At 40.5% G+C, this 27,666-nt stretch overlaps 1 protein-coding gene across 6 annotated transcripts in view; it reads left to right on the top strand.

Moving 5' to 3' along the window:
• LOC131044098 (dnaJ protein ERDJ7) overlaps positions 1-27,666 on the top strand; it is a 178,166-nt gene that overhangs the window by 42,216 nt on the left and 108,284 nt on the right. For all 6 annotated transcript variants that reach the window (XM_057977381.2, XM_057977366.2, XM_057977357.2 and 3 more), the window contains exons 5-6: positions 9,107-9,157; positions 9,255-9,335. In XM_057977381.2, the coding sequence (XP_057833364.1) occupies positions 9,107-9,157; positions 9,255-9,335 (132 nt within the window). The remainder of the gene's footprint in view (positions 1-9,106; positions 9,158-9,254; positions 9,336-27,666) is intronic.

Below are 27,666 nucleotides of genomic sequence, written 5' to 3'. Positions count from 1 at the left end.
GGTGTGAGGTTATACGTGAAGGGTAGGGAGGTGAATGAGATGGAAGGGGTAATGGAGGTAAAGGTAAAGGTAGTGGAAGGGGTAGGTTAAGGATGTGGGATGGAAGTTAGGAAATATAAGGTAGGTTATGTAGGTGAAGTAGGTTAGGGTGTGGGGATGGGTGGAAGGAAGGGTGGTGGAGTATAGAGAGGTAGGTGGGTAGAGGATATGGTAAATGGAAGTGAAGCGTGGTAGGGGAGGTGGAAATAGAAGGAAATGGAATGGTGAAATGGTGATGGCAATGATGAGAAATGGAAATGGGAGTGATCGGGTTTGGGCATCCATTGACAGGACTGGGAGAAGCGAAAGGGATTAAGCCTTGGTTGGGCAAAGGGAGTGTTGAACCTCACTTCATTCTTAAGAGGGGGACTTGATCAGCTCCTGAGCAACTACAAACAAAAGGTTAATAGCAAAGACTCGACAACAACCAACAACTAAACTAAGACAACTAACCTAGAAAGCGAAAAAAGTGGGGGTCCCCATTTGCAATGGGGTGATGTGTGAATTCCTCACAACAGTAGTCTTTGCTTTCTTTCTCCTTTTCTTGATTGCATCATATTCTAGTAGTTGCCAGGATACTTCTAACCTAAGTTACCGGTTCTTCCCTTTTTGGCCTTGGTCCGGGTCTTGGTTCGGCCTGGGTTCGCAGGACCCACAGGGAACCCGACCTTTTGGGAAGGACCCGGGTGGAACCCAGGAGGACCCGTGTGAACCCAGGCCCGTGGGTTCCCAAAAACGGGGCCCATGGGTCAAAAAAACAATAAAAAGCAATAAAGAAAGACTTTTTAAAATAGTTTTTTAATAATAAAACCTTAATTCGCCCCTTTATGATGCATACCATGCATCAAAACATTCATTGAACTCATTCTATTTGCATTTTTGAAGATTTTTTCTCTACAGCCAGGTTTCTTAGTTTTTTCATTTTTCTTCGAAGGTGGAGACTATGAAGATGTGAGACGTGCATAAAAGGCGTAGGAATCACTGGAGAAGGAAGATTTAGCCATCAAAGGTGAGTGAATCTGAATTTTTTACAAGTTTTCAAGAATTTTTCAAGTTTTTTCCAAGTTTTTTTGAAATTTTTGAAATTTTTTATTTTTTAAAAAGTTTTTCTAATTTTTTTTAAATAAGTCTTGTATATTTTTTTACACTTTGTATGCATAGTATGGGGTTATAATGCCAAAATTTTATCAATTTTTTTCAATAATGTTGTGTTTTCTCTTTTTATTTTAGGTGCATTATTCATATAATCATACATAATGGCTGAAACTAGAATTGCAAGTGCAAGCTCTAACTCAATTGCCCATGCCCGAACTGAAAATAACCCCTTTAAAATTGATCAAGATTCACCACTTTGGCATTATACAACAATGATCAAGCAAGTGTTTGGTGGTGGGGTTTTTGTATGGAAGTGTAACCATTGTGGCATTGAGTATACCAGCTCATACTATCGAGTGAAAGGCCACCTTTTATCATCCCCAGGCGTGGAATAAAATTTTGTCAAGGATCAGATGGCAGGGCTGTCAAAAGCTCTAGTTTTGGAATATATCAGAGAACAAGAGGACGCTGATAGGAGAAGTGGCAAAGCAAAGACTGATCATCGTCTTGTCCAGTCAAGCTCGAAGACTACGAGGCCTTCTAGTAGTATTTGCTCCACAAGAGCAGCCGGTTGGCATCCTTTCATGCCAAAACCACCAGTTGCTCCACTAGAGAATCAAAATGTTGTGGCTTCACGGAAAAGAGGCCCATTGGATACTGCCTTCAAAAATGAAATGAGAGATTGCAGATCAGAGCATTGGGCGTTGCCTTTATGGCAATGGGCTTCCTTTCAACCTTGTTAGATCACCTTACTCTAGGGACATGGTACATACCCTTTGCAACACACCTTTTGATTATGTTTGTCCAGGGTATGAAAAGGTGAGAACCACCTTATTGGCAAAGGAGAAAGCATCCGTAGAGTCACAGTTGAAAGTCATCAAAGATACATGGCCGAAAACAGGTTTGACCATTGTTTCTGATGGATGGAAAGATTGTAAAAATAGGCCATTGATCAATGTTATAGTAGTGTGCCCTAAAGGGGCAATGTTTTGGAAAGCGGTGGATTGTGAGGGGCAAGTGAAAGATGCAAGTTTCATTGCCAACATCCTCATAGAATGCATTGACATGGTGGGGCTTGAAAATGTTGTCCAAGTCATAACGGACAATGCTAAAAATTGTAGGGCAGAAGGGACTATTATGGAGGCTACATACGGTCACATCTTTTGGACACAATGTGCAGTCCACTCACTCAATTTAATCATGCAAAAGATTGGCACACAAATTGATTGGGTGAAAAAATTTTACGAGGGCAAGGAGATTCAAATGTTTGTGACTTATCCTCATATGTCACAAGCCATTTTTAGGACCTTCTCCAACTTGGATTTGTTGAAGGTAATTACTAATTTAAATATTATTTGTTATTTTTTATAATTATATGCTTTGTATTTTTTTTATGTCATGTTAGGTAGCTGAAACACGATTTGCATCTCACACGCTCGTCTTAAGACGACTTGTGAAGGTGCGAGAGGCCTTGAGTTCTATGGTCATCAATGGATTGTGGAGTGTATGGAAGCAAGCCCAGACAGAAAGAGCTCTAAAAGTAAGAGCATTGATCCTTGATGAGAAATGGTGGGATAATGTGGAATATGCTTTGAATTTCACTGAGCCCATCATGAGCATGATTAGGTATGCTAATACTGATCGCCCATTTTTGGGTGAGATTTATGATGGCATGGATTGCATGGTGGAGAAAATAAGAGAAGTAATAAAAAGAAAAGTAAATGACCCAACGGAAACATTTTTAAAAGTTGTGCAGAATATTATTGTTGACCGTTGGAACAAGATGACCAATCCCTTACATCTCTTAGCATTTTCTTTGACACCAAAATTTATAGTGCAGAGATGCTTGCAACACCAAGGAGTGTACCACCATATAGAGATGCAGAGGTTGCTTCTGGCTATAGAGCTGCCTTTAAAAAGATATATCAAGATGAGGAGACAGGAAATGTTGTCATGAAGGAGTTTGGCCAATTTGTATCCACAAAAAATCATGATGTTGTAGCTCTCAATGCTAGATATGGGATGGATGTTGATGAGTGGTGGTATGTACATGGTCAAGGCTCCGTTTACTTGCAACCTCTTGCAATTAAACTTCTCTCCTAGGTATGTATCTTTTTATTTTTATAGTTTTCGAATTCCATTTGATGCTATCATATTTTTATTTAATAATTTATAAATTTGTAATTATGTTTTAACTTTTAACAGGTTGAAAGTTCTTCTTCAGCTGAGCGGAATTGAAGTACATACTCCTTCATCCACTCAGTCAAACGTAATCGTTTGGGTGCAAAGAGAGCTGAGGATTTGGTCTACGTACACTCCAACCTTCGTTTTTTGTCACATAAGGACCTTAAATATAATGTGGGTGCAACAAGGAATTGGGATCTAGCTCCTGAGTGTGCTGATTTAGATGCTACAGTTGCACAACTTGCCCAAGTCTCTATAGACGAGGCAGCTATGGAACTTGAGAGAGACATGGCTAGTGGGAGTGGCATTCCATTCGATAGTGGTTCAATTGATGCTGGATTTGAACCACTTGATGACCTTGGGGTTGGGTTGGATGGTTCAGATGAAGATGAATATGGAATTTAAATCCCATTGATGGCTTATATATTGAATTTTTATTGTGTCATGACATATTCACATTTTGAAACTTGAATCAGTTCAAACTTGAAACTTGAATATTATCTTTTTTGCAAATTATGAATATGCTATTAGATATTAGTTATTAGTTTACTAATTACATTTGCGATATATGAATATTTATTGGCATTGGCAATTATGGATTTATCATTTATCATTTATCATTTATGTATGGAAAATCACATTGTATATTTTAATTTTGTATGGATTGTATATATTGAACATATATATATATATATATGTACAGACGAACCCGTACCTGTACCCAAGTTTTTTTTTTCTTGCCGAATCCACGAATCCATACCCGAATCCGAACCCGAACCGGTAACTTAGCTTCTAACAACACCATCCTATTAGTAGGATATCTTTGTAGACGGTAGGCATCTTAATCCGGTGTTATGTGATGTGTCTTTGTGTGTGCTTGCATCTTAATCTCTTCCTTGTCCAACCAGTGTATTCACTTAGTGTTTGAACTGCTAACCGATACACATAGTCAGGTTTAAAAGGTTGGAAATATTGATAACCACTGATTCACTCCCCCTCTCATTGGCATCTTGTGTTCTACAATTGGTATTAGAGCCTAGGTTCCGGGTTAGATAAGCTTTCTCCAGCTTGGGTAGATTCTGGTGTGTGAACACAATGGTTAAATTTGAGTCAATCCCTACTTCAGTGTTTAATGGGTCAAACTATTTTATTTGGAGTTGTAGAATGGAAGTCTACCTATCCTCTTTAGGCTATGTTGTTTGGATGTCAATTGTTAATGGTCTCTCTAGTCCTGTTAGTCCTCCCACCGGTCTTGAAGCTGAAAGAAGATCTAAGTGCAATGCTGAAGCCATGAAAGCTATACTCAGTGGACTTTCCGGTGATGTTTCTTCAAAGGTGGATAAGTGCAAGTCAGCAAAGAGCTTGTGGGATAGGTTGAAGAAGCTATATGGAAATGAACCTAGCACTGCAGAACCAGTTTGTGGAAACAAGATCAATCAAACAAACACATGTGCAGATGATAAAGGTAGATCAGTCAACTGCTGCAGCAATGATGAAGAGGAAACTCATCTCCTCATGGCTCAAGAGACACAAAGTGAGCTGCACACATTAGAAAATGATAACACAGATCAATCCTACCAGCAAGATGTGTTTGGCAGTGATGGTGAAGATGAAGCTGAAGTTGATCTTGAAGGAGAACTTGTAAGTGCACTCGAGGAGCTTAGCAGAAAATAATACAAGATGTTCAAGAATGCTGCTATTGTGGAACAAGACCGGTTGATCAAAAGTCTTCTCGAGTCAGAGCTAACCGCTGCTTATCAGAAAGCACAAGTGGATGATGCTAAAAGGAAGAATGTAGATTCAAAATTTGATTTGGACACCAAGAAATGCAGGTGTAAAGATTTAGCATCAGAGTTAGAGGCCAAGGACAACGAATGTCAGAGTCTAAGGGGTGAAACGGATAAACTTAGAAAAGACTTTGAGAAGTGCCAGGATGAGCTCAAGGTGAGGATCCGGTTTGATGGCAGCATTGATGCCTTGGACAAAATGTTGAACAAACAAAAACACTCCAAGGATACTGGTAGATTAGAACTTGATACCGGTATGTGCTCCACAAGCAAGGACACTCCAACAAAGGCATTCAGTTTGTCTCCAAAAATGAAAATGACAAAAGACAGACCTTCATAGTCAGAAATTTTCCTAGGAAGAAGGTTGACCTAACTACAACCAGTGAAGACATGAGGATGAAGACCGATGCTGCAAGGAGGAATAATGTCGATCCAAAAGGGAAAGGAACGGTGATAGAAGATGGGTTCATCAGAAACAAGAACATGAGAAAACAGTCTAGGAGACCTTCTACCGATAGAAGACAAAGAAATGCTGCTGCCCACAAGACAAAGCAAGCATGGAAAAAGAAGGGATTAGATGAAAGGATTGTAGTGACCGAACAGTTCAAGACAAGTCCCTGGAGAAGTAGAAGTGAAGTAGCCAAACCGGTAAGATCATCTCATGTTTGGTAAAATAAATTTGTAAGTTATAAGCCCTCCTTTTCCGGTTATTGTTTTTCATGTAAAGGATATGGCCATAGAGTTGATGAATGTGAAATGAGGTCTGGGAATAGACAAAATGTTTTTCCTAGGAATAACAATTTAGCTTTTCAAAGATGTAATGGTTTTGGCTATAGAAGTCATGAATATAGAAAGAAGAATATTCAGTTTTATGGCAGCTAGTGTAACAATCATGCTCAATATGGAAGTAGTTATAGATCACATGAGAGTCAAAGACCGACATGGAACAAAAGAAGAAATGTTCCTCCAAGATCAAGAGATCCATTGTTTCCGGTAGCTGGCTACAACAACATGGTCAAGAGAAGAGGAACAAGTCAGATTAATAGAAGACCCCATGAACATGAAATAGGCATGAACACAGTATGTTACTACAACAATACTTTTGATCATACTGTAAAGTCTTGTAGAGCAAGGAACTTTCAGCAAAAGAAAATCAATACTGCTTCAAAGACCACTAGTGAGAAAAGGAGAGAAATCAAGAAGGTATGGAGAAAGAAGCAAGAGGATATGACCATGGGCAAGCACTGTGCATTCAATGCACAGGTGATGTCTCCTAAAGCTTAAAGGAGATGCAGGACTTTAGGGGGAGCTACATAATGATCATATTATTCACCCCCAAATTTGAAAAGGACAAAAGTAGGACAAGTTGCTACTGGTATAAGGAAGAAGATGAGATGGTAGTGTGTGTAGTTAGTGCCTTGGCTACACATATGTGAGATAAATTACTGCTGCAAGTGTCAATGGATGGTTCAAATTGCAAATTGGGATCAAAGGCACTTGACACAAGAAGATAGATGCTAGTGGATAAAGTGTTCCGGTGGAAATATTGGACCGGTATAGGGTCAACCGGTATTGCAGATTGTGTGAATCAATGTGTTCCGAGATCCTTGCAGTAATTCTTGTGGCTTGGACAAAGGAAATTATGCCTTAGGTGACATTGAAAGGTCCTGAATGGAAAGTGTGTTGGTCCGGTAGTCAACCTCATGTGCATGCATCATTATGGGCCAACTGGTTTGATAGTTGACATGATGGTGATGTGGATTGGCATTGTGGCCATGTAAGATCATATCACAAGTTGTGATGGATATCATGGAAGTGGAAGACCTTCAACAGATCACATATGCTCAGCTCTACTGGTACAAGGTGCAGATTGGAGCCCCGATCTAGAACCTGACAGACAAAGAAGATCTGAGATCTATGGTTCAGGGAGAGTTGCCTGCAACAAGGGAGAAGAAGTTCTCAACCTGTATGTCAAAAGGAGAGAGTTACCTGCACAGGGGGAGAATATACAGTTGGTATCAGATTGATACATGCAATTGGTATCAGGTTGGTGTCTGGGCCCTCTATCTCAAGTGTTGTTGGATGCAGAGTATAATGGTCAAAGGGGGAGAAGCAATCGGTAGAAAGTTCTATTAGTTCCCTTTGCCATTGTTGTCAAAGGGGGAGAGAAAACCTGTAGTATACCGGATACTACATGTGTTGACATCAATGCCAAAGGGGGAGATTGTTGGCATTGTGTTGTCATTGATGTCAACTGGTATAGCATGTCACCGGTAAGTATGGAATGTTGACCGGTGAGCAAGTATTGGAGACCGGTATGGAATGTCAATCGGTGAGTGATGTGTTGACGGTGTGTTGACACCCTGTTTAGTTTTTCTGATTTGCAAGTTTATATGATGTTTGGTTTATCGGGTTTATATTGCAATGTTTTCACATAAACATTTGTAACCAAACTTGACATTCATTAACTGAATAAGAATAGTTGCATTAGTTGATTACAACAATATTTTCATTCAATGGACTGCTTTACATGAGCAGATTACAAAAATAACTATACATAAAGATTCTGCCTTGAAAGACCAGCAATGTTTGACCTCCAAAAGAAGCTGGAAATAACCCTTAACTTCAGCATTATATCATTGTCTGAACAGCAAACTACATATGGTCTGTGCCTGAGGTATTTTAGCCCAAATCCTCATGCCCAAGGGTCAATAATGGCTGTCGAACCCTTGAAGCCAATCCACCATAAGCTCACGCCACCCTCATGCATCAAACGACTAGCCAATGTGCCCTTTGACCCTGCAACTCCAACATCCACCTCTAGGAGCGAGTGGCTAGCTAATAACTCCCAAAACGCCACTATATGGCTGGTCAAGAACACTCGTCTTGCTCTAATAGTCACATGTCCACCTTGAGTAGCAATGGCCACTAGTTAAATCACAAGAATCACCCAAAATCAGTCCATAAACTTCAATGCCCAACTGATTAGATGATTGACGTCTATACCTAGAAGCTGTAATTGCTTCCCCTAGTTGATATCTCACACCGAACTAGTTGTCACTGTATTTCCTATAAACCCTTGCAAATATTGATAATTTGTCTTGCCTGCCAGACTTCACAAGTTATTTTATCTTCTTCCGATTATGCTCGTGTGAAATTTGTATGACTCCACCTACAAATTGGCTAGGGTAGATCTCTCACCACCAATATCAATTCCTCTTTCTATATTTTCCCAAGGAACATTCCTGAAGGGTCCTTTTAATTTTCCATTTGAAATATTTCATAAAAGCATCTTTATAAAGTGACTTTAATATTTCCCCTTTTAATTAAGTCACTTTATAAAATTAATTAAAGTCATCCATTAAATCTACTTTATGGGATAACTTTATTTAATAATGAAATTATTCCCTGATTTAGCTTGAAATTAGCCTACGTGAATAAAAAATAGGCTAAATGTGCCATATCCAACTACACCTCTGAAGGGGACATTATAGTCCTCCCTTTCCGAGATTGCTGTTCTCAAGCAATCGAAGATTCAGATGCTGCAAAAATTTATCACCTTCCCAAGTAGCATCCTCTAAAGGCAACTCCTTCCATCTGCTGAGATAATCCTAAAGCAGTTAGCTCCTCAACCTCCTCTCACTGACATTCAGAATAACATTAGGAATTGAAACCAGTCTGCCCTCCTCATCCAATTGTGGAAGCTCTGGTGATGAATTAATATCAAAAAATAATTTGATGATATTTTCATATTGTAACTGAAATGTTCTTATGATTTAGTTCCATGATGAAATTTAATCTTTTTATGATGAAGAAGTTGATGTATTTGGTTTGAGTGGCAACCTGTTCCATTAGGTTCACATGAATGCTCTTAAAAAATTTATCATTGTATGGTAATGGCATTAATTAGCACCCCTTTGGAGCATTATTGGACATGCTAACATTTTCCTTGAGCAGTATTTTAAATGTGGATTTCATTTAATTTCATAACATGGTTGCAGGTCTTCTATAATACGGCTCGCTACTATCAGGCCTACTATGGTCATAAAACAGTTGAGTATGCTCAGAAAAATGCTTTTACATTGATGAAATAAGATGGAAGTAATAGTTTTGAAAGCGATCATATACTGAATCAAGAAAGACTGGCAGGACCTTCGAGCTGTTCTGGGTGGCCTCCTCCTTGTTTTGTCAGGGTTTCAATATTTGAATCAGTGGACTAGATACAAACAGGTATTTCGATTTTAAGTTTTCTTTGGAAGTTGTTACATAGCAGAATAAATCTCTTGCACTCAAATTTTGGTTTCAGTTCATAAAATGTGTTACATGTTTCTTTTAGATCCATGCCTACAAAATAAATTACTTCTTGTTTAATTAGAATATGTAAACTATTAACAAGTGAATTATGCAATTTTTATTATAGTTGTGATGTTTTCTCCTATAGAAATGTACTTGAAGGTTGGACTAGCAAAGAAAGAGCCTTGCAAACAAAATAGAGTACTGCAAGGATGATACTGCTGGTGATGGTTTTTCTGATAATAGATGAGCAAACAGGGGATGTTAGACAGATTAATATGCCTCTTGTAGAGCTGCTGCTGCTGCTGCCAGTAGCTTCTTTGATATTACACTTGCTAACTTTTAATGACAGTTGCAGTTTTGTGACAAGGATAAGGCTGCCCTTAAATAGGGACAGATCAAGTGAAGGAAGTAAAATTGGCTTGAAAATGCTGGCCCTTTGTAAGACAGGATTATTTCACACAGCTTGTTGAGAATACCTCCTCCTTGGGTTAGCTTGCTGTCCTGTTTAGTTAGCTCGTGATAGAGGCCATCATGGTGGATCTGCTTGGGCAATATCGTAATATCAGATCATAAACAGATACCACAACTAAAGAAATCATTTTGAGTGCAACTATGATATGCACAGTGATGGTTTTGTTTGTGTAATGGGTTCTTATAATGAGCACTCAGCTATTTCTTGCACCTAACTTCTGATGTCAATGCTATATAACATTATGTTTCCATGTTATTTCCTAACGCACCACTTCAACAAAAGAGCATATGCTATTATTAATCCATCTTGAAAGCAGAGTTGAACAAGAGATAAACATGGAACTGTTTCTAGGTACACAGTCTTTTTTCATTTTTCTTCCCTTCCAGGTCTGGATCAGCCACTTAAGCATCAGGCTACCATTATCTCTATAAAATTTTGTACGCCGTATGGTCCCTTCAGACACTACTCCTCGTACGGTGATGACCGTACGGTATGCTCCTCGTGTGGTCCATACTCCTTCACGTACACTGATGACAGTACGGAATGCTCCCTTGATGTCCGTACGGTATACCCTCCTTGGCCATACGGTGAGTATTGGGTGAGTGTACAGTAGATGTTGCTCGACCGTACGAGGTGTACGGTAGTGGCCGTACGGTGGGTGAATACTCGCCGAGTTCCGCCCTCAGAGCCCTCCAGATGCTTAGTCAGTTCGATGTTGCACAGAGGCATGGAATGAATTATTGTTATGCCAGACACAAGAGACTTAGATGAAGATTTGCACATGCAAAGATAAATTATATTGATACTGTTCGCACAACAGATTACATAGACTCCAAACAAAAGCATAATAGGGTGAGGGGAAACTCCCACCGAAACTGCGGATGCCAAGTAGGGAGGATCTCTCACCTCCGAAATGGTAGACAAGCTGAACTCCAACCGGAATTCGCACATACAAAGAAAAATACCAAATTCGCATACCAACACAAATGACAGACTCGACCATAAATATGGGCTCTGGGAAATTTACCGAAGGGTTAGAAACGGGCCGACATGACCAAACTAAGACTTGACTAATCTAATTAAATAAAGGGCCTGAAAGATTTGTTATTAAATTTGGAGCCTTACAATAAAGTATTTTAATAGTATTATTTAATTATATTGGAGACATCACAGTCCTCCCGGGCCAAAACTTGCTTGCCCTCAAGTAATTGCGGACTTGGATGCTCTAGAATTTGCTCGCCTTCCTAGGTGGCATCCTCAATTGGTAGATTCTTCCAGCGCACAAGCAACTCCTTGACTGTGCGTGATCTTAACCCCTTTTCTCTGACATCGATGATCTCCGCCAGTTCCAGAATTAGTTTTCCTTCTTCGTCGATTGGTGGCAAATCCTTGGACACTGTGACGCGTTGCCCGACGGCCTTCTTGAGACATGACACGTGAAAAACATTGTGAATCTGACTCCCCTTAGAAAGCTCCAACTCGTAGGCAACTTTGCCCACCCTCCGAACCACCCTGTAGGGTCCATAGAAACGCGGCTTCAACTTCTCCTTACCACTTGTCTTCAAGGAGGATTGTTTGTACGGTTGAAGTCGGAGGTATACCAGATCGCCCACTTCAAAATTTCGCTCAATCCGGTGTCGGTCGACATAAATCTTCTGCTGGTTTTGAGCCCTTTGCAGGTTATCTTTGAGAGATGTTAGGATGTCCAAACTCTCCTGAAGCCAATCTTTGGCCCTTGATGCATGACTATCTCCCAATGCTAGATCAACAAATGAAGAAGGTTCATAACCATACAGTGCTTTGAAGGGTGGCATGCCTATTAACATGTGATAGGTGGTGTTGTAATAGTGTTCACCCAAATGTAGCGAGCGAACCCAAGCCTTCTGTTGTGCTGAGACATAGTTATTGAGATAACCCTCCAACCATTTGTTCACAATCTCGGTTTGTCCGTCTGTCTGCGGATGGTAGCTCGTGCTAGGCGACAACTCGGTTCCTGCCAACCGAAATAACTCCATCCAGAAGGTACTCAGAAAACGGCTATCCTTGTCACTTACCATGTTTTGTGGTAGACCATGTAAGTGGAATACCTCACGGAAGAACAACTCGGCCACTTGAACTGCTTGGTATCTTGTGGGGATGGCAAAAAAATGGGCATACTTGGTCAAGCGGTCTACCACGACGAAAATGCAATCCTTTCCTTGCACTCTGGGGAGCCCAGTAATGAAATCCATGGAGATGCTATCCCATTTCTGGTCAGGGATTGGCAGTGTTTGCAGCAGTCTAGCCAGTAAGGTGTGCTCAGATTTGTTCTGCTGACAGGTGGAGCATTCCCGCACATACTGCAAAACGTCGTTCTTAAGTCCCTTCTAGGAAAACCTTTCTCGGATCTGTCTGTAGGTTTCCAAGTATCCTGGGTGTCTGACCAAGGGAGAGTCGTGCATTTCCTTCAGAATCTTTTCCTTCATCTTGGACTTGGGTACCAGATAAATTCTGTCCTTGTAGTAAATGATGTCGTCAACCACCTTGTATCGGTCATCCTGCACTTGACCATCCATTAGTTCGCAAGCAAAAGTATTCTTGGAGTATTCAACCAATAGATGTTCCTTCCAATCCGCCGAAATCTTGGATAGAGAACATATGGCAGGCCTTCTTGATAGGGCATCGACTACCACGTTATTCTTGCGCTTCACATACTCAATGTCGAAATCAAATGCCTAGACTTTGCTCACCCACTTTTGTTGTCGTTCGTTTAGATCCCTCTGCTCCAAGAAATATCGCAGGTGGTTGTGGTCTGTCCGTACGACAAACTTTGCCCCAACAAGGTACTGCTGAAACTTCGCTAGTGCGTGCATGATGGCGAGCATCTCCTTGTTGTAGATGGAGTACAACCGCTCAGCTCCCGAGAGCTTCCAACTCTTGAATGCAATGGGGTGATGGTCTTGCATCAACACCTCTCCAATGCCTTCTCCCGAGGCATCGCACTCCAGGATGAAAGGACGAGTGAAGTCTGGTAGTGCCAGAACCGGATACGTACTCATAACTTCTTTTAATTTGTCGAAGGTGTGTTGCGCCTGCGCATCCCAATGGAAGGATCCTTTCTTTGTTAGATTTGTTAGTGGTGCACCAAGCTGTGAAAATCCTTTCACAAACCTTCTATAATAACTGCACAATCCAAAAAATCCACGCAGCTCCGAGAGAGCCTTGGGTGGAGGCCAGTCCAGAATTGCCCGAATCTTCTCTTGGTGAACTTGTACCCTCCCAGGCGCTGATGACGTGACCCAAGTACAGGACCTCGGTCATTCCAAACTCACATTTGGACCTTTTGGCATATAATGATTGTGATTTCATAATCCCCAATACTTCATCCAAATGTCCCAGATGTTCCTCCCAGGTCTTGCTGTAGATGAGTATGTCATCGAAGAATACCAGTAGGACCTTACGCAGTTGCTTGTTGAAGATGTGGTTCATGCAGGACTGAAAAGTGGCCGGAGCATTGGTTAATCCAAACGGTATGACCAAGAACTCATAGTGTCCGTAATGGCAACGAAAGGCTATCTTTTCCACATCTTGCTCCCTCATACGGATCTAATGGTAGCTGGAGCGGAGATCAATTTTGGAGAAATAGACTGCGTCATTTAGTTTGTCCAGCAGTTCATCGATCCTGGGAATGGGGTATCTATTCTTAATAGTCTTCTTGTTCAGTGCATGGTAGTCAACACACATTCTGAGAGTTCCGTCTTTCTTCACCAGTACCACCGAGGATGCAAAGGGGCTAGAGCTGGGCCAAATCCATCCTTTATCGAGGAGTTCCTGGATTGTTTTCTCTATCTCTTCTTTGAACTTCTTCAGGTGGCGATAGGGTGTGGTGATAATGGGTTTTGCTTGTTCCTCCAACTTGATGGTGCGCTCAAACCTTTGGTGTGTGGGTATACCAGGTGGAATATCAACGAAGACCAAACTATGCTAATCCAAAACCGCTTGAAGTTCGTCATCCTGGTAGTAAGTCGGTTGCCCTTTCACAGGTTTTGTTGAGATCAAGCAATGTACTACCCAGACTACTTCATCATGTTTGAAGATGGCTTCCATCCGTTTGGTGGAAATCTCCCTTGGGCCGCCATTCAACATTCCTCTGAGAACCACCTTCCTGCCATCCACCTCGAATGAGAACCCCATCCTTTTGAACCTCTGCGTGTACTGGTCGAGGGTCTCCATTCGTTGAATGCCCAATATGACATCCATGTCATCCAGATCAACTAAAAAGAAATCTTCTGTCACCGTGTAATTTCCCATGGTGATGCTCAGTTTCGGAACCAGGTGAGTGCATGATAGGAGATTGCCTCCTGCCACCTTGACATTGAACCCTTCATGCTCCTTTGTACACAAACCCCTTCGGGTGATGAGTGATGAGTTTATGAAGTTGAGCGAGGCCCCACTGTCGAGCATAACAAGGACTCGTTGCCCTTGAAGTGTACCACATACCCTAAACACACTGCACCTTGGGGTACCCGCCAATGTGGGAATGACACCTCCCCTTCGTACCAATGTGGAAATTCTCTCCGCTAGGCTGGTTTCTTCACCAGATTCTTCCCTTGGTGGTTCACTTTTCTCATGCTCCTCTTCTCCATCAGACATCACCTCAATATAATGAGTCTTCCCTTTGCCCAAACATCGGTGCCTTGTCTCCCATGGCTCCCTGCAGGTGAAACAAAGCTTCTTCCTTCTAAGTTCCTGTTTTGTGGCTTCATCGAGCGATGACTTCTTCGGAAAGGGTTTATTATCCTTTTCCTTCGTAACGAAGGGTGGTTTGGTGTGTGCAAAATTTCTGGAAGAGGAAGATGTTGCCATGTTACGGGCCTTTTTGATTGCTTCCGCGAGTGTGCTAGGGTTGAACCCTTTCACCCAACCTTTCAGTGGTTCCATCAATCCGTCCATGAACAAGACTACCAATCTCTGCTCTGAGATGTCTGTTACCAACATAGATAGCCTCTGGAACTTTGTGACGTAATTGTCCACAGTTCCCGACTGTTTTAGTTGCACCAACTCCTTGAAATTGAGTTTTGGATCCTTCCCATCAAATCGGTCTATGAGCCTCTCCGTGAAGTCGGCATAGGAAGTTATCTGGTCATGGCCGAGAGTGACCATTCCATGATGCCACCATTCGTGAGCGACTCCTTCCAGGTGAAGTGCTGCAAACTTGATAGCTTCATCTTCAGGCATCAAGTTGAGTTGGAAGTAGGTATCTGCTTTTTGTACTCAAGCTCGTGCCGAGGTTGCTCCGGTCCCATCAAAGGATGACAGGTTGATCTTACCAACCTTCCGCTTGATGTCATTGTTATAGTGTCCATAATAGCCCCGACTTCTACCGCTCGAGTATTTCCTCCGTAGCTCAGCATAATCCTTGAAGGATATGTCCCCCTCAAGATTTGCATCCCTCCAATCTTGGTTCAACTGTGCTTGCATCTCTTGAAAGGTAGGTTCTTGCTCCCCGTGCGATGCTTCTGATTTCTTGGGGAAAGTCGGCATCAGCGGCCGTGAATGTGAGTGTTGGAAGTTTGACCTTCCAGTGACCGAATTATCGCGCTGCCCATTCTGTTCTCCATCCGTTTTTCCCAAGGCCAATTGTCGTAAGGTTTCCTCCATGATTTGTTGTCGTTGTTCCCCTCTGGTTATGGTGTGGTTGAGCTGAGCTTGGCTTCTGGTTAGCTCCCTTAATAGTGTCATGATTTCTCTTGCAGGATCTTGTGGTTCCCCCATTTGGTCGGAAGAATGGTACCTCCTTCTAGTGTACACTTGCATCCACTACATGACAGGCTGGCAAGATCACCAACTTTGATACCAGTGTAAAATTCCGTACGCCATACGGTGCCTTTAGACACTACCCCTCGTACGGCAATGACCGTACGGTGGGCTCTGTGTGTAGTCCGTACTCCTTCACATATGGTGATGACCGTACAAAATTCTCCCTTGATGTCCGTACGGTATACCCTCCCTGGTTGTACGGTGAGTATTGGGTGAGTGTATGGTAGATGTTGCTCGGCCATACGGGGTGTACGGTAGTGGCCATACGTAGGGTGAATACCCACCAAGTTCTGCCCTTAGAGCCCTCTAGACACTTAGTCAGTTCGATGTTGCACAGAGGCGTGGAATGAATTATTGTTATGCCAGACACAAGAGACTTAGATGAAGATTTGCACATGCAAAGAGAAATTATATTGATACTGTTCGCACAACAGATTACACAGACCCCAAACAAAAGCAGAATGGGGTGAGGGAAACTCCCACCGAAACTGCGGATGCCAAGTAGGGAGGATCTGTCACCTCCAAAATGGCAGACAAGCTGAACTCCAACCGGAATTCGCACATACAAAGAAAAATACCAAATTCGCATACCAACACAAATGACAGACTCGGCCATAAATATGGGCTCTGGGAAATTTCCCGGAGGGTTACAAATGGGCCGACATGACCAAACTAAGGCTTGACTAATCTAATTAAATAAAGGGTCCGAAAGATTTGTTATTAAATTTGGGGCCTTACAATAAAGTATTTTAATATTATTATTTAATTATATCGGGAACATCACAATTTCTGTCTTTTTTAGAGGTAGAGTCTAATTCTTCTTACTTATCTTGACATCCTAATGCTACTCCTTTAGGTTGCCATGGCAGTGTAAACCTGGCCTTGGGCTTATCTTTTATTGTAACCTCGGCCTTAAGATTTTTGATAAATAATATTTTAACTTTTTGTCCAACCCATTTCTTAACATTGTGTGTATACCTCTTTCCTTTTCTTACTGCATTGTTAATATTCCCTTGTATGTATATCTTATTTCCACTACTAATTTTTCATGTAGGGATCTGTTGTAAGGACTTGAGCATGCTTTGGGACTTCATACACAGTGGTCCTTTTGGGCAGGCTCATAGGGGTTGCCCTTGACCCCTATCCGCCATGCCCAACAAAGTTGATAGAGGGAATGACCAAGGGTTTGGTTTGGACAAGGATGGGCTAGGCTGTCTTAGAGAGGAAGTTGGATAGTTAGAGAAGGGAAGGCCAATATGGGGCACAACCTTGTTTTTGTCAATTGGTTGAGCACCAAGAGAGGACAATTTAGTCATTGGAGGGTGGCAATTTTGACGAGTGGATGCCTTGGAGAATCGGGTGATGGTTTTGAATATGTAATTCAATGATAGTTTCTAACAATAGAGATAGATGGTAGATGATCTAGTCATGATGAAGAGGGTTATGACCTTGGGTGGAATAAAGTCTAAACATAAGAATAGGGAGCATGAGGGATAAAGAGATGATAGGATTAGAGGTCAAGCAACCAATTGTGAAGCTAGATGTTTGGAAGGAGTTGAAGGAGCATGCTAAGAGACCAATTTAAGTCTAGGAGCTCAAATTAGATGGTTTCTACTGAACTCATGGATTTTGTTAGTTCCCAAAGTTGCTGCTTAAACTTCTAGAGGAATTAATCTGCTTTAGGGCCAAGGAAATGTCATCTTGAGGATGCATTGATCAACTCATCAACATAATGTGGGCGATTTAAGGACAACCGTGCAGAGGGGATAATCTCTTCTTCGCTTCAAGTTCAACTAGACTTAGGAGGGTGTTCCTAGAGGTATCCTTAACAAGATTAATCACAATTGAAGACAAATAAACCAAAAATATGATAGTAGTAACCAATGAATGTTTGGCCTCAAAGATTGTCACTAGATCACAGACTAGCCTAGTTCACATAACACCTCATTTAAGTTTATGTGAACTTAATTGCAATGATGCAAGATGTAGGTCTACAAAACATGATTCCTAAAAAAAATTGTTATGGCTCGCTAAAGATGCTTCCTTGGTAGAATCGCCAAATCATGAGATGCACATTGACAACTAACTTATTCGTAACTATTATTGAAATATTTTTTTGTTTGAGAATATTGCAGATCATTAACTTCCAGGATGGGTGCCTAATCCATTGGGCGAAAGAGTCAAGTATACGAAGAGAAACAACACATTGAAATCACAAATGTATATGAGATGTGCTTATACATACATCACATATGTAATGTCCCCTCTCTAAGAGCAAACGGTCTCTAGTAGGGTTAGCCTATCATCAAGGTTCCCGTAGGCTAATACGGTGGATAGGGAGCCCATTTAGGGGTCAGGTGACCTTTGGGGAGGTTTGAGAGACGTTTTAGGAGCTTAGAGCCAGTTTCCTATTTTTTAGGAGGGGCTCCTATTTTTTAGGAGACTGGCAGTTCGCCCAATGACCACTCGGAGCTTTTAGAGCCTTGCAGGGGGCTTTGTGAGCCTTTTTTGATATTTTGAGACAGACTCCTATTTTTTAGGGGGTTTACTATTTTTTAGGGTAAGACTGGGAGTTGGCCTGCCAGTTACTTAGACATCACCTCGAGACTAGTTGTAACATCAGTCTCTAGTTGGAGAGGTTAGGTGATGGCTGCAGAATAAAAATTGAGATATTAAAGTATTAACTTTAATATTTAAATTTAAATAAAATAAAGTGATCAAATAAAGGGGCCACAAAGGGGGTACGTACAACCTAGAGACATAAAGGTTGTTTTTAAATACAACTTAATAAATTAAATAAAGGGTCATGAAGAGGTTTGACCCAACCTTGGAGGAGATTATATTAAAACTAATGCAAATTATATTATTAATAAAGTGCTAATAGAAACCCTAGAGTGTATGCCCAAGTTGGGAAGGAGATAAAAGAAGTTTGGGGGCTTCATTTTATTCATTCATAAGTTATTTCCAGCTTTAGCTTTCATTGGATTTGGAGCTCTGGAGCAAGGGATTCAGTAGATTGATTGTGGAGACAAAATCTTTCACACAATTCTGGGAGACCTACATGAGTGCAATACCTCTCAAGGGTCCGAATCAGCACACTTTCTTTCAGAGGGATTTGTAGAGAAACATTATTTTTTAGGGTGCAACAGCCAGGAGGTGAGGGAACCATTGAAGTTTTTAGTTAAGGATCAGATCTGAGTCATTGTTAACACCATTCATTAGCACATTTGACATTTTCCAGCCAGCTGTACTTATTTGGGACCAAGGGCAGCGAACTCTAGCTGGGACGCGAGGGTTTGGAGTGCAAAAAGAGCAGATCAGATTTGATATAAATCTGATATTACAGATCAGACATAGGAAAGGACAACTTTGGAGAGATCAAGCTCAACCATGGCAAGTTGGCTGCACCAAATTTTTCACAAAACCCTGCTGATTTTTTTTTTTTTCATGTTAAATCAGTAATGGCAAATTCAACTCCAAGGGCAACCCCAAAGTCAGCAAGACAAAGAGAGAAAGCATGGATGTATGGGATTCTAGGAAACAAAAAGGGGGAGGTCACTTGCACCGAATGTAAGAAATGGATGACTGGTGGAATCAATAGATAAAATACCACCTTGCACAAATGCCTGGATATGGTGTGGATGTATGCCCCAAATCCACTCTAGAGATTGTTAGAGAGATGAGGGCCCTTCTCGCTGAGCATTATATGCCAAAGGAAGAAAGGCAAAAAACAAAAGAAGCCATTGCAACTGCAATGAATCCCACATTGTCCACTTGGGGCCCCATTGGTCACAATTGTGGTCATTAGTCATGTTCATTTTTTGGTGACAATGAGGGTGAGGCTAGTGGCACTCCTGTTAGATCAGACCCTAATTTTTTTGTACCATGCAATGTTCCAGGTGCACAACCTTCACTTGAAGGTACATGATGGAATAGAGAGAAGCATGAACAAGCAAAGAGAGCAGCAACAAACTTTTGGTTTTACAATAATATACCTTTCAATGCAGCAAACAATGTGTATTGGGAAGGTTTGGTTAATGCATTAACAGTTGCGGGTAAGGGGTTTAAGGCCCCAACAGGTCATGACTTCAGTGGGCCATTGCTAGAGCAAGTTGTAAGAAATACACAAGTTGTGGTTGATGATCAGAAAAGATATTGAAGGATAAAAGGATGCAATATTTTATCCTATGGATGGACAAATGGACGGAATATGACCCTTCTCAACTTCTTGGTGGCTTCAAATGGTGCAATGGTATTGCTAAAGTCTATTGATGCCTCAAATGAAATAAAAAATGTAGAGTCTATGTAATCTATTGGATGGGGTGGTTTAGGAAGTTGGAGTTGAGAATGTTGTCCAAATTATCATGGACAACGCTGTTGCATATGTTTCCGCAGGTAGAATGCTTATGGAGAGGCATCCTATGATTACATGGAGTCTTTGTGCTGCACATTGCTTGGACTTGATGCTAGAGGACATTGGGAAGATTGGATGGGCAAAAAAGGTGGTTGAAGATGCAATAAGTGTCACCAAATTCATCTACAACCATACTTGGGTGCTTGCTTTGATGAGAAAACACACAAATGGCGAGGACCTTGTGCGACCTGGAGTGACACGATTTGCTAGCCACTTCATCACTTTCCAGAGCATTCTTGGTGCCATTCCTCATCTTAAGCAGATGTTTGTGTCTGATGCTTGGTTGGGGTCTGGATACTCCAAAAGAACTGAAGCAGAGAAGATTGTAAGCATTGTTTTTGATGAAGGGTTTAGCAAAAGTGGAGAGGAGTTGACTGCAATAAGTAACAAACACAAACGTAAACTTTATACCAGATAATCTATTTGTTGATTTTATTTTTTAGGGGTTAATTTTGTACTAATTTAAAATTTGTTTTCATTTTTTTGGGTGACATAACCTTTGGTAAGGGTACTTCGTATGGTGGATGGAGAGGGCATGCCAATGGGTTTCATTTATGAGGCCATGGATAGGACCAAAGAGGCCATCTCACATTACTATCGTGGAAATACAAGAAAATGTGAAATCCTTTGGTGCATCATTGATCGTAGGTGGACAAACCAACTCCACCAATCGATACATGCCTTCCCCTACTTCTTGAACCCAAAATTCTACTTCTTTGATTCATTTAGGGCTGACGAGGAGGTCATGGCAAGTGTTATTTCATGCATTTATAAGATGGCACCTGATCCTGAGTTGAGAGACAAGGTTCTTGATGAGTTGGAGGTGAGATTTGACATTTGCAATTGCTCTATGAGTCTTATCTTTATTTATGAATTTGGAAATGCTCATTATTGAATTTGAGTTCAACCCTTTGACTATCTATTTATGAATTTGGAAATGTTCATTGTTCAAGATCTACAAGAGTGCAGAGGGGAGACTCTTCTCATCACAACTAGCAATTGATATGAGAGGAAAACAACAACTAGGTAAAAAATTTAGTAACTTGGTTCAATATTGCAAGAAAAAAACTACAAACTTGATTGTTACATTTTTTTCGCAATTCTAATATTTCTATAAATTTTTTGTAGATTTATGGTGGGAGAATTATGGTGTTGGCACGTCTAATCTTCAAAAGATAGCCGTCTGTGTTTTGTCTCAGTGATGCAGTGCTTTTGGGTGTGAACGAAATTGGAGTGTATTTGAAAGCGCACACAAAGAAGAGAAATAGATTGACACAAAAGCGGCTCAATTATCTTGTCTTCGTTCGGTACAACCTTCACCTCGAGCTAGAAAGGTGGAGGGTGTTTCACACGAGGCCATTGACTTAGATGAAATTGAACCATATGGTGATTGGACCGTGAATGAACAAAATGATGGTGATGATGTCCTCCTTATCGAAGAAGAACTTGCAGAAATAGAGAGAGGAGTAGCAGAAGGAGCAAGATTGGATGAAATGGAGGAGGATGAAGATGAGAACGAAGATGAGGACTTTGATTTAAAAGAAGAATCATCTCACCATTTATATACCTCAACACCCATTGCTACTACTTCTAGCTCAAGGCCTGAAAAATTGAGCTATATTAGGAGAAATACAAAGAGGAAGATGCAGTCTTCTCTTTAGTTTGTTCATTGTTGTTTTTCACATTTGGAGTTGGACATATCATTATATGTAATTTTGTAAACATTTATAAACTTATGCTGCTATTATACATTTTAGAGCTTGAAACTGAGTATGAATGATGAAATCTCAAACATTGAGTGTTTGGAGATCATATGACATGTGTAATGTTTCAATTATGGCTCTTATGTTCTCTAAATGCATTAATTTCTTTATTTTTTTTTTGTAAAACTACCGTTTTTTTTTGCTGTGTCCTTGCCGAGTCTTTCGAGAGTCTTTCACGAGTCTGAATTCGAGTCCAATTTTTTGGTTTGCTGAGTCCGTGGCGAGTCCGAGTATTAAAACCTTGTTAGACACCAATAATGGAGAAATTACATCCTCACATCTGGGATGCGATCTTTGGAATCACTTTTAAGCCACAATTGTTCATTGAGCTTATGTTTTTAATTTAATCCCAATGATGTGTTGGTTCTGTTGATGTGTTTTTTTATGACTACGTTGAACACAGAATAAAGTTGCCTAACGGTGACTTCACTCTCTCTTGATCAAAGTACGATTGCATGCTAAGATTGCAAGAAGTTCAAACAATCGACTCCAAGGTTCCTTTATGCTATGGACGTGACTCAGTCGGCTGATGTGATTGCTGGTAATCCAAGGGGCCTTACGTTTGCATCGTTCTTTCACTTCTTTGCTGTGGCTGGAACTCCATCATCAAATATGGCAATTTTGCAATGCTGCTGCTTCGAACGGACTAAAATGAACTAAAAGTAAAAGGGAAAGGGTTTAGAAGGATCTAAATCTACTCCTAAGGGCAGTGATAACAATGAATAGTGCTTTGGTGGACAAATTCCAAATAAACCAAGCTTTGCTTCGCCAAGATCAACTACAACTCCGCAAGAACTGGTGCAATCTTCTGGGGATGGTAGAGGATTTTCAAATCGAGAAAGTACATTTGAATACCCAAAAACGACGCAATCCAAATGACTATCCACAATTGAACTCAGCACAAATTTAGGGGGCTCAGACTAACTTTACACCGCAACTTACAATCAACAAGATGCAAAAAGTATGAACCATGGAAATTCATCAGACACCATTACATTCTCCATTGAAATCAAAGCACTATACTACTTCTACTCTAAGTGAGGAAGGTGAAACCATGCAAGCTTTGAAAAAATAATTTAAGTGGACACCATCAGAGAACAATGTTTCACTATTATTATCTCAAAACTAATCGCAACAATTTCATACAAGGCTCCCTCCCCTTTACAAATGAGGGGGTCACGCCTTTATATAGGCCTTAGGCCATGCAAACCCTAATTAGGGTTTTCCCTAAAAGATTCTCCACTTAAGATGCAACAAGGTGGGAATCTCCAATTAATAACCCATCATGCTCATATACAATTAATGCAAAAGTACCCAAAATAGCATCCATTGCAATTAATTACATTCCAGAAGTGCCCACTATGCATTGAATGTACCCTCATGCAAAAATCGCTCGTGATGCCATAAATGCACCATAATCTTCTGAATGTGACGACTGCATGCAAAAGGAATATGTCATAATGCCATAAATGTGACGGCTGCATGCAGAGAGATGCTTCATTAATTTAACGTCCGTTGACTCGGCTGCCACTTGGCGAAAAAACCTTGGAGAGAAAACTTCAGGAGAGAAGAATTTGATCCATGAAGAATTTTTTCTTGAAGTTTCTCGAACTCTCCTTGCTCTGGAGGAGATTTTCAACAATTCTCCACCATCTCCTATTTTTTAGGAATTTCCACAATTTTAGGGTTTTGGTCCAGGAGAGAGAGAATTCTCTCACGTATCCATATCTTCAAAAATTTCTAAATTTGGAGGTCATTTGAGCCCTGAAAATGGATTTTTTAAATTTTTCCCTGGGGGGGAAATTTCTTGTTCAGTTCATCCATGATTTCTTCCTTGCCTTAGAAATTTAATCTTCAATTCATCCTTGGGTGTGATTTCTTGTTGTGGAGGAATTCTCCTTTGGAAGGGAATTTGTTCCTTACCCCGAGGAAGGAAATTCTTCATGCCTTAGCCAATTTTCATGATTTCCAAGAGCTATGTCCTGAAAGAAGAAATTTCAAACACAGTCAATTTTTTTACCTTTCCTGGAATTTTGTCCTGAAGGAAGGAATTTCCGACACAGTGCCAAATTTTTCACTTTCTTGGAATTTCTTCTTCTTGGGTGCAATTCTTACCAAAGGAAGGAATTTTCATTTTACACTTTCTCCATGGCTCTTGCGATTTGGCGCCCTCCCAGGTGTTAGGGTGGAATTTTGCATAGGAGGTGGATTCTCACAATTTATCCATTTCTCCTTGCCTTCTCCATTCTAGCACCCAATCACTTCCTGGGGCGGAATTTTCACTATGTGAAGGATTCATGGAATTTTTTGTGAATCCTTGAGACCCTCATTTTGGTGCCCAACTGCATCTTTGGGCGGAATTTTCACTATGCCATGGATTCATGGAATTTGTCCATCTATCCTTGCCTGACCAATTTTGGCGCCCAACTGCATCCTTGGGCGAAATTTTCACTATGCCATGGATTCATGAAATTTGTCCATCTCTCCTTGCCTGACCCATTTTGGCGCCCAATGCATCCTTGGGCGAAATTTTCACTATACCATGGATTCATGGAATTTGTCCATCTATCCTTGCTTGACGCATTTTAGCGCCCAACTGCATCCTTGGGCAGAATTTTCCTTATGCCATGGATTCATGGAATTTGTCCATCTATCCTTGCTTGACCCATTTTGGCGCCCAAGTCCACATCTGGGTGGATTTTCACCTGGGCTGAGGATTCATGAAATTTGTATTTCGATTTTCCAGACCTAGGACAATTTGACCCCTTTGCAATTTTGGAATGACTTCCTGAACCTTGGTGAATTTCTGAGCTTTCCATTTTAGGCATAGACTTCCAGCACTTGATCAATTTCTGGCTTTCTCTGTCTGCTGTCTGACTTTCTAGAATTAGAAATGTCTGCGAACGTTTGATCCTTGTCGCCTTATCTGGCTGACCTTGCCAGTACTGACTTTCCAAAAATAGAAACATTCAAAATGTCAGCGTTAGACCCATAGACATGGTGCAGGAATGACTTACTATAAATAGAAACTTACTAAAAATAGAAAATACTAAAAATAGTAAGTTTGATTTTTGGCAAAATTAGACCAATCCGGGACTCAGTAAAATCCCTAAAAACTAGGAACTTTCTAAAAATAGAAAGTTGCTCCGTTTTGGCTCAAATTTTACTGGGAGGTTCCTTGAAGGGTCCTAATTCCAGTTGTATGTTTAGTTTCTTCAAAACCCTAACAGAAACCCCTAAAATCTAGGACAAAAGGCATAAACCCAAAAAGAGACAAAACAGGCCCTAGACTTCACCAAACTCGCTCAAATGAAAAGCAGATTTAATCAATATGACCCCCAAACACTTGCAAAGCAAAGAGACTGACGAGACTGCTGCAAAATGACCCCAAAAAACGCAAGCCAAAATACCGAGAAGGCCTAAAAAGTAGGGGGTCCCCATTTGGAATGGGGCGATGTGTGAAAACATCACAACAGGTTCCATGCCAACATTAGTGTATGAACACACACCAAACCATAGAAAGACCATATCATTCTAGCATCATATGTTTTCATAGTGATGGCTTAAGTATACATTATCTACACACAATGTTGTTAATTCTCATTTGTGTCAAATGTGCATAGGTGATTAGCTTTTATACATCTTACAGTTACATATGTGTAGTTAGACAATAAAACCTTCAATTGGCTTTCTAGGAAGGCTCACATCGCAAGATGAAGTATATGGCATGCTGCAAATAGTATGGCTAGCAATGAAAAGGGTATGACCAACCAATGTAAGCATAAACCATAGCAAACTCCTCCAAAACTCTCTCAATCAGCCCACTAAAAGCAAATATGCAATGTTAACTCTAGCGAAGACTAAATATATGCATCACCAATCAACTCAACTATGTTTTCTGAATGAGAACACCATGAAATCATCTGGATTGTGCCTTTAAACAATGTGGAGAATGTTTCCTATGAGGGATTTCGTCCTCACAAACCTTGAGAAGAGCGATCTCCTCTGAAATAAGAAGCAATATCAAAATATAAAACTCAACATAACAAAGATGAGCTCCCAATCTCTCTTTTATACTCCCCAAGAAAGAGTCAGCCTCTTCTAATTTGCCTTTTAAAACATTAAAATAAAATCAATATCTTCATAAAGTGTGCCCAAGTCTCCAAAAAGGCACCTTTATTAAATATTTGCACTTTACTTTAATCTTGGTGCCCAATTAGTCTCTTATTTGAAATATATCAAATAACGATCATGTTAAATATTTAATTTAACTTTATAAAGTATTAATTTGTCATTATTTAAATTTAAATCACCAGACTATACCAAATATCAATAAAATGATATCCAATGGTCCCACAGACATATCAAAAAATAGAAATACTAACAACTGGTTCTGTTGATTATAGGAGTTGAGAAAATACAACACCACAGGAGCCCAAATAATCTCTGCAAGCTAAAAAACCTGTTACAAGGAGAAGCAATGAAGCAAATCCCAAAAGGAAAGAATACACAGGAAAAATATGCTCCAAAAGATGAGAGCTCAATAATCTCCAAAATGTATTGTCAATAATAATCCTTCTTCATACAATGAAAAGAAAGAACTCAACCTTTAATAGGTCAAGAAATCCTAAAAGGGAAAACCTAGGTTTGCACATAATAGTTAATTAAAATAATTAATTATATGCACCTAAAGTTAGCTTAAGTGTAAAAGAGATAAAGGGAACTTAAATAATTAAACAAATATTGTTTAATTAATCAAGTAAATACCCAAATACTCTAACACCCCCCCTTAAGCTAGACTTAGGGAGAAGCTAAAACCTAGAACAACTACTGAAAGCAATAAAGATGGGTCCCGACAACAAGGCCTGATCAGGTACCCAAATACAATGAAATCTCTATGAATTGGAGAAATAGAGAAAACCACATGGGAACAAAACTCTACTCCAAAAAGAGATGGAAAAGAATATCACTGAAGCATGAAGAACCTGCAAACTCTGTTGAAAAATAACTGTTGATCTGGAGAACCTCCACTGCAATAGAACATGACCAAGTAGAGAAGATTGTAATCTGCATGAGTGCCCTCAAATGACACTACTCGAATCAGATGGCAAACAAAGACAAACAACTGAACTCGAAGATACAGATGGCATGAGACACCAAAGCCTGCTGATCAATCGAACCATGGAAGCATTAGAACCAATAGGATAAACCTCCCCATAATGCGGAAGTGGGAGAGGGATAGGAACATTGAAAAGGACAGCCAAAAAAAAAACTGCATGGCGAAGAACCAAGAACATCAAAGGTGCTGAGACACATCATCATGAGGCGAATGTCGTGGAAGGAACACTCACTGGACAAAGGAAGATGGCAAACAACAGGCAAACATCAACCCCCTCATGACACTTGATCAATAGTGCATGTACAACAAGACACAAGATATGCAAGATTTCAAGTAAACAATGCATGATGGCGCTTTATCTCAGTGCGTTTGCATAAATACAAGCTACAATGATAAGAAGACTGGAAATAGAAACGTGAACCAAAATAGAGACACCCTACTCAGAGAAAAGATCCCAGGACCTGAAACAACCACGATATCCACTAGAGTGCTGAAAAACAAAAAACTGAATAAAATATGCATGGAGCAAAATCTGGTAATAAAACTCAGATGGCTGGAAAGTACACAGCACATGCTTTCCAAAAATATAAAATTTTCGAAAAACGGAGGTCGGATGCTCATTCTATGGCTCTCGGAGTGCAAAAACTAGACCTCACTTTGACTGGAAAAAAACACAGTCAAATAGCAAAATTGGAAAA

Source organism: Cryptomeria japonica, chromosome 6 (genome assembly GCF_030272615.1).
Source record: "Cryptomeria japonica chromosome 6, Sugi_1.0, whole genome shotgun sequence".
NCBI classification, from domain to species: Eukaryota; Viridiplantae; Streptophyta; class Pinopsida; order Cupressales; family Cupressaceae; genus Cryptomeria; species Cryptomeria japonica.
The sequence above is the reverse complement of the archived record's forward strand: the minus strand, read 5'-3'. Positions and strand labels throughout refer to the sequence as shown.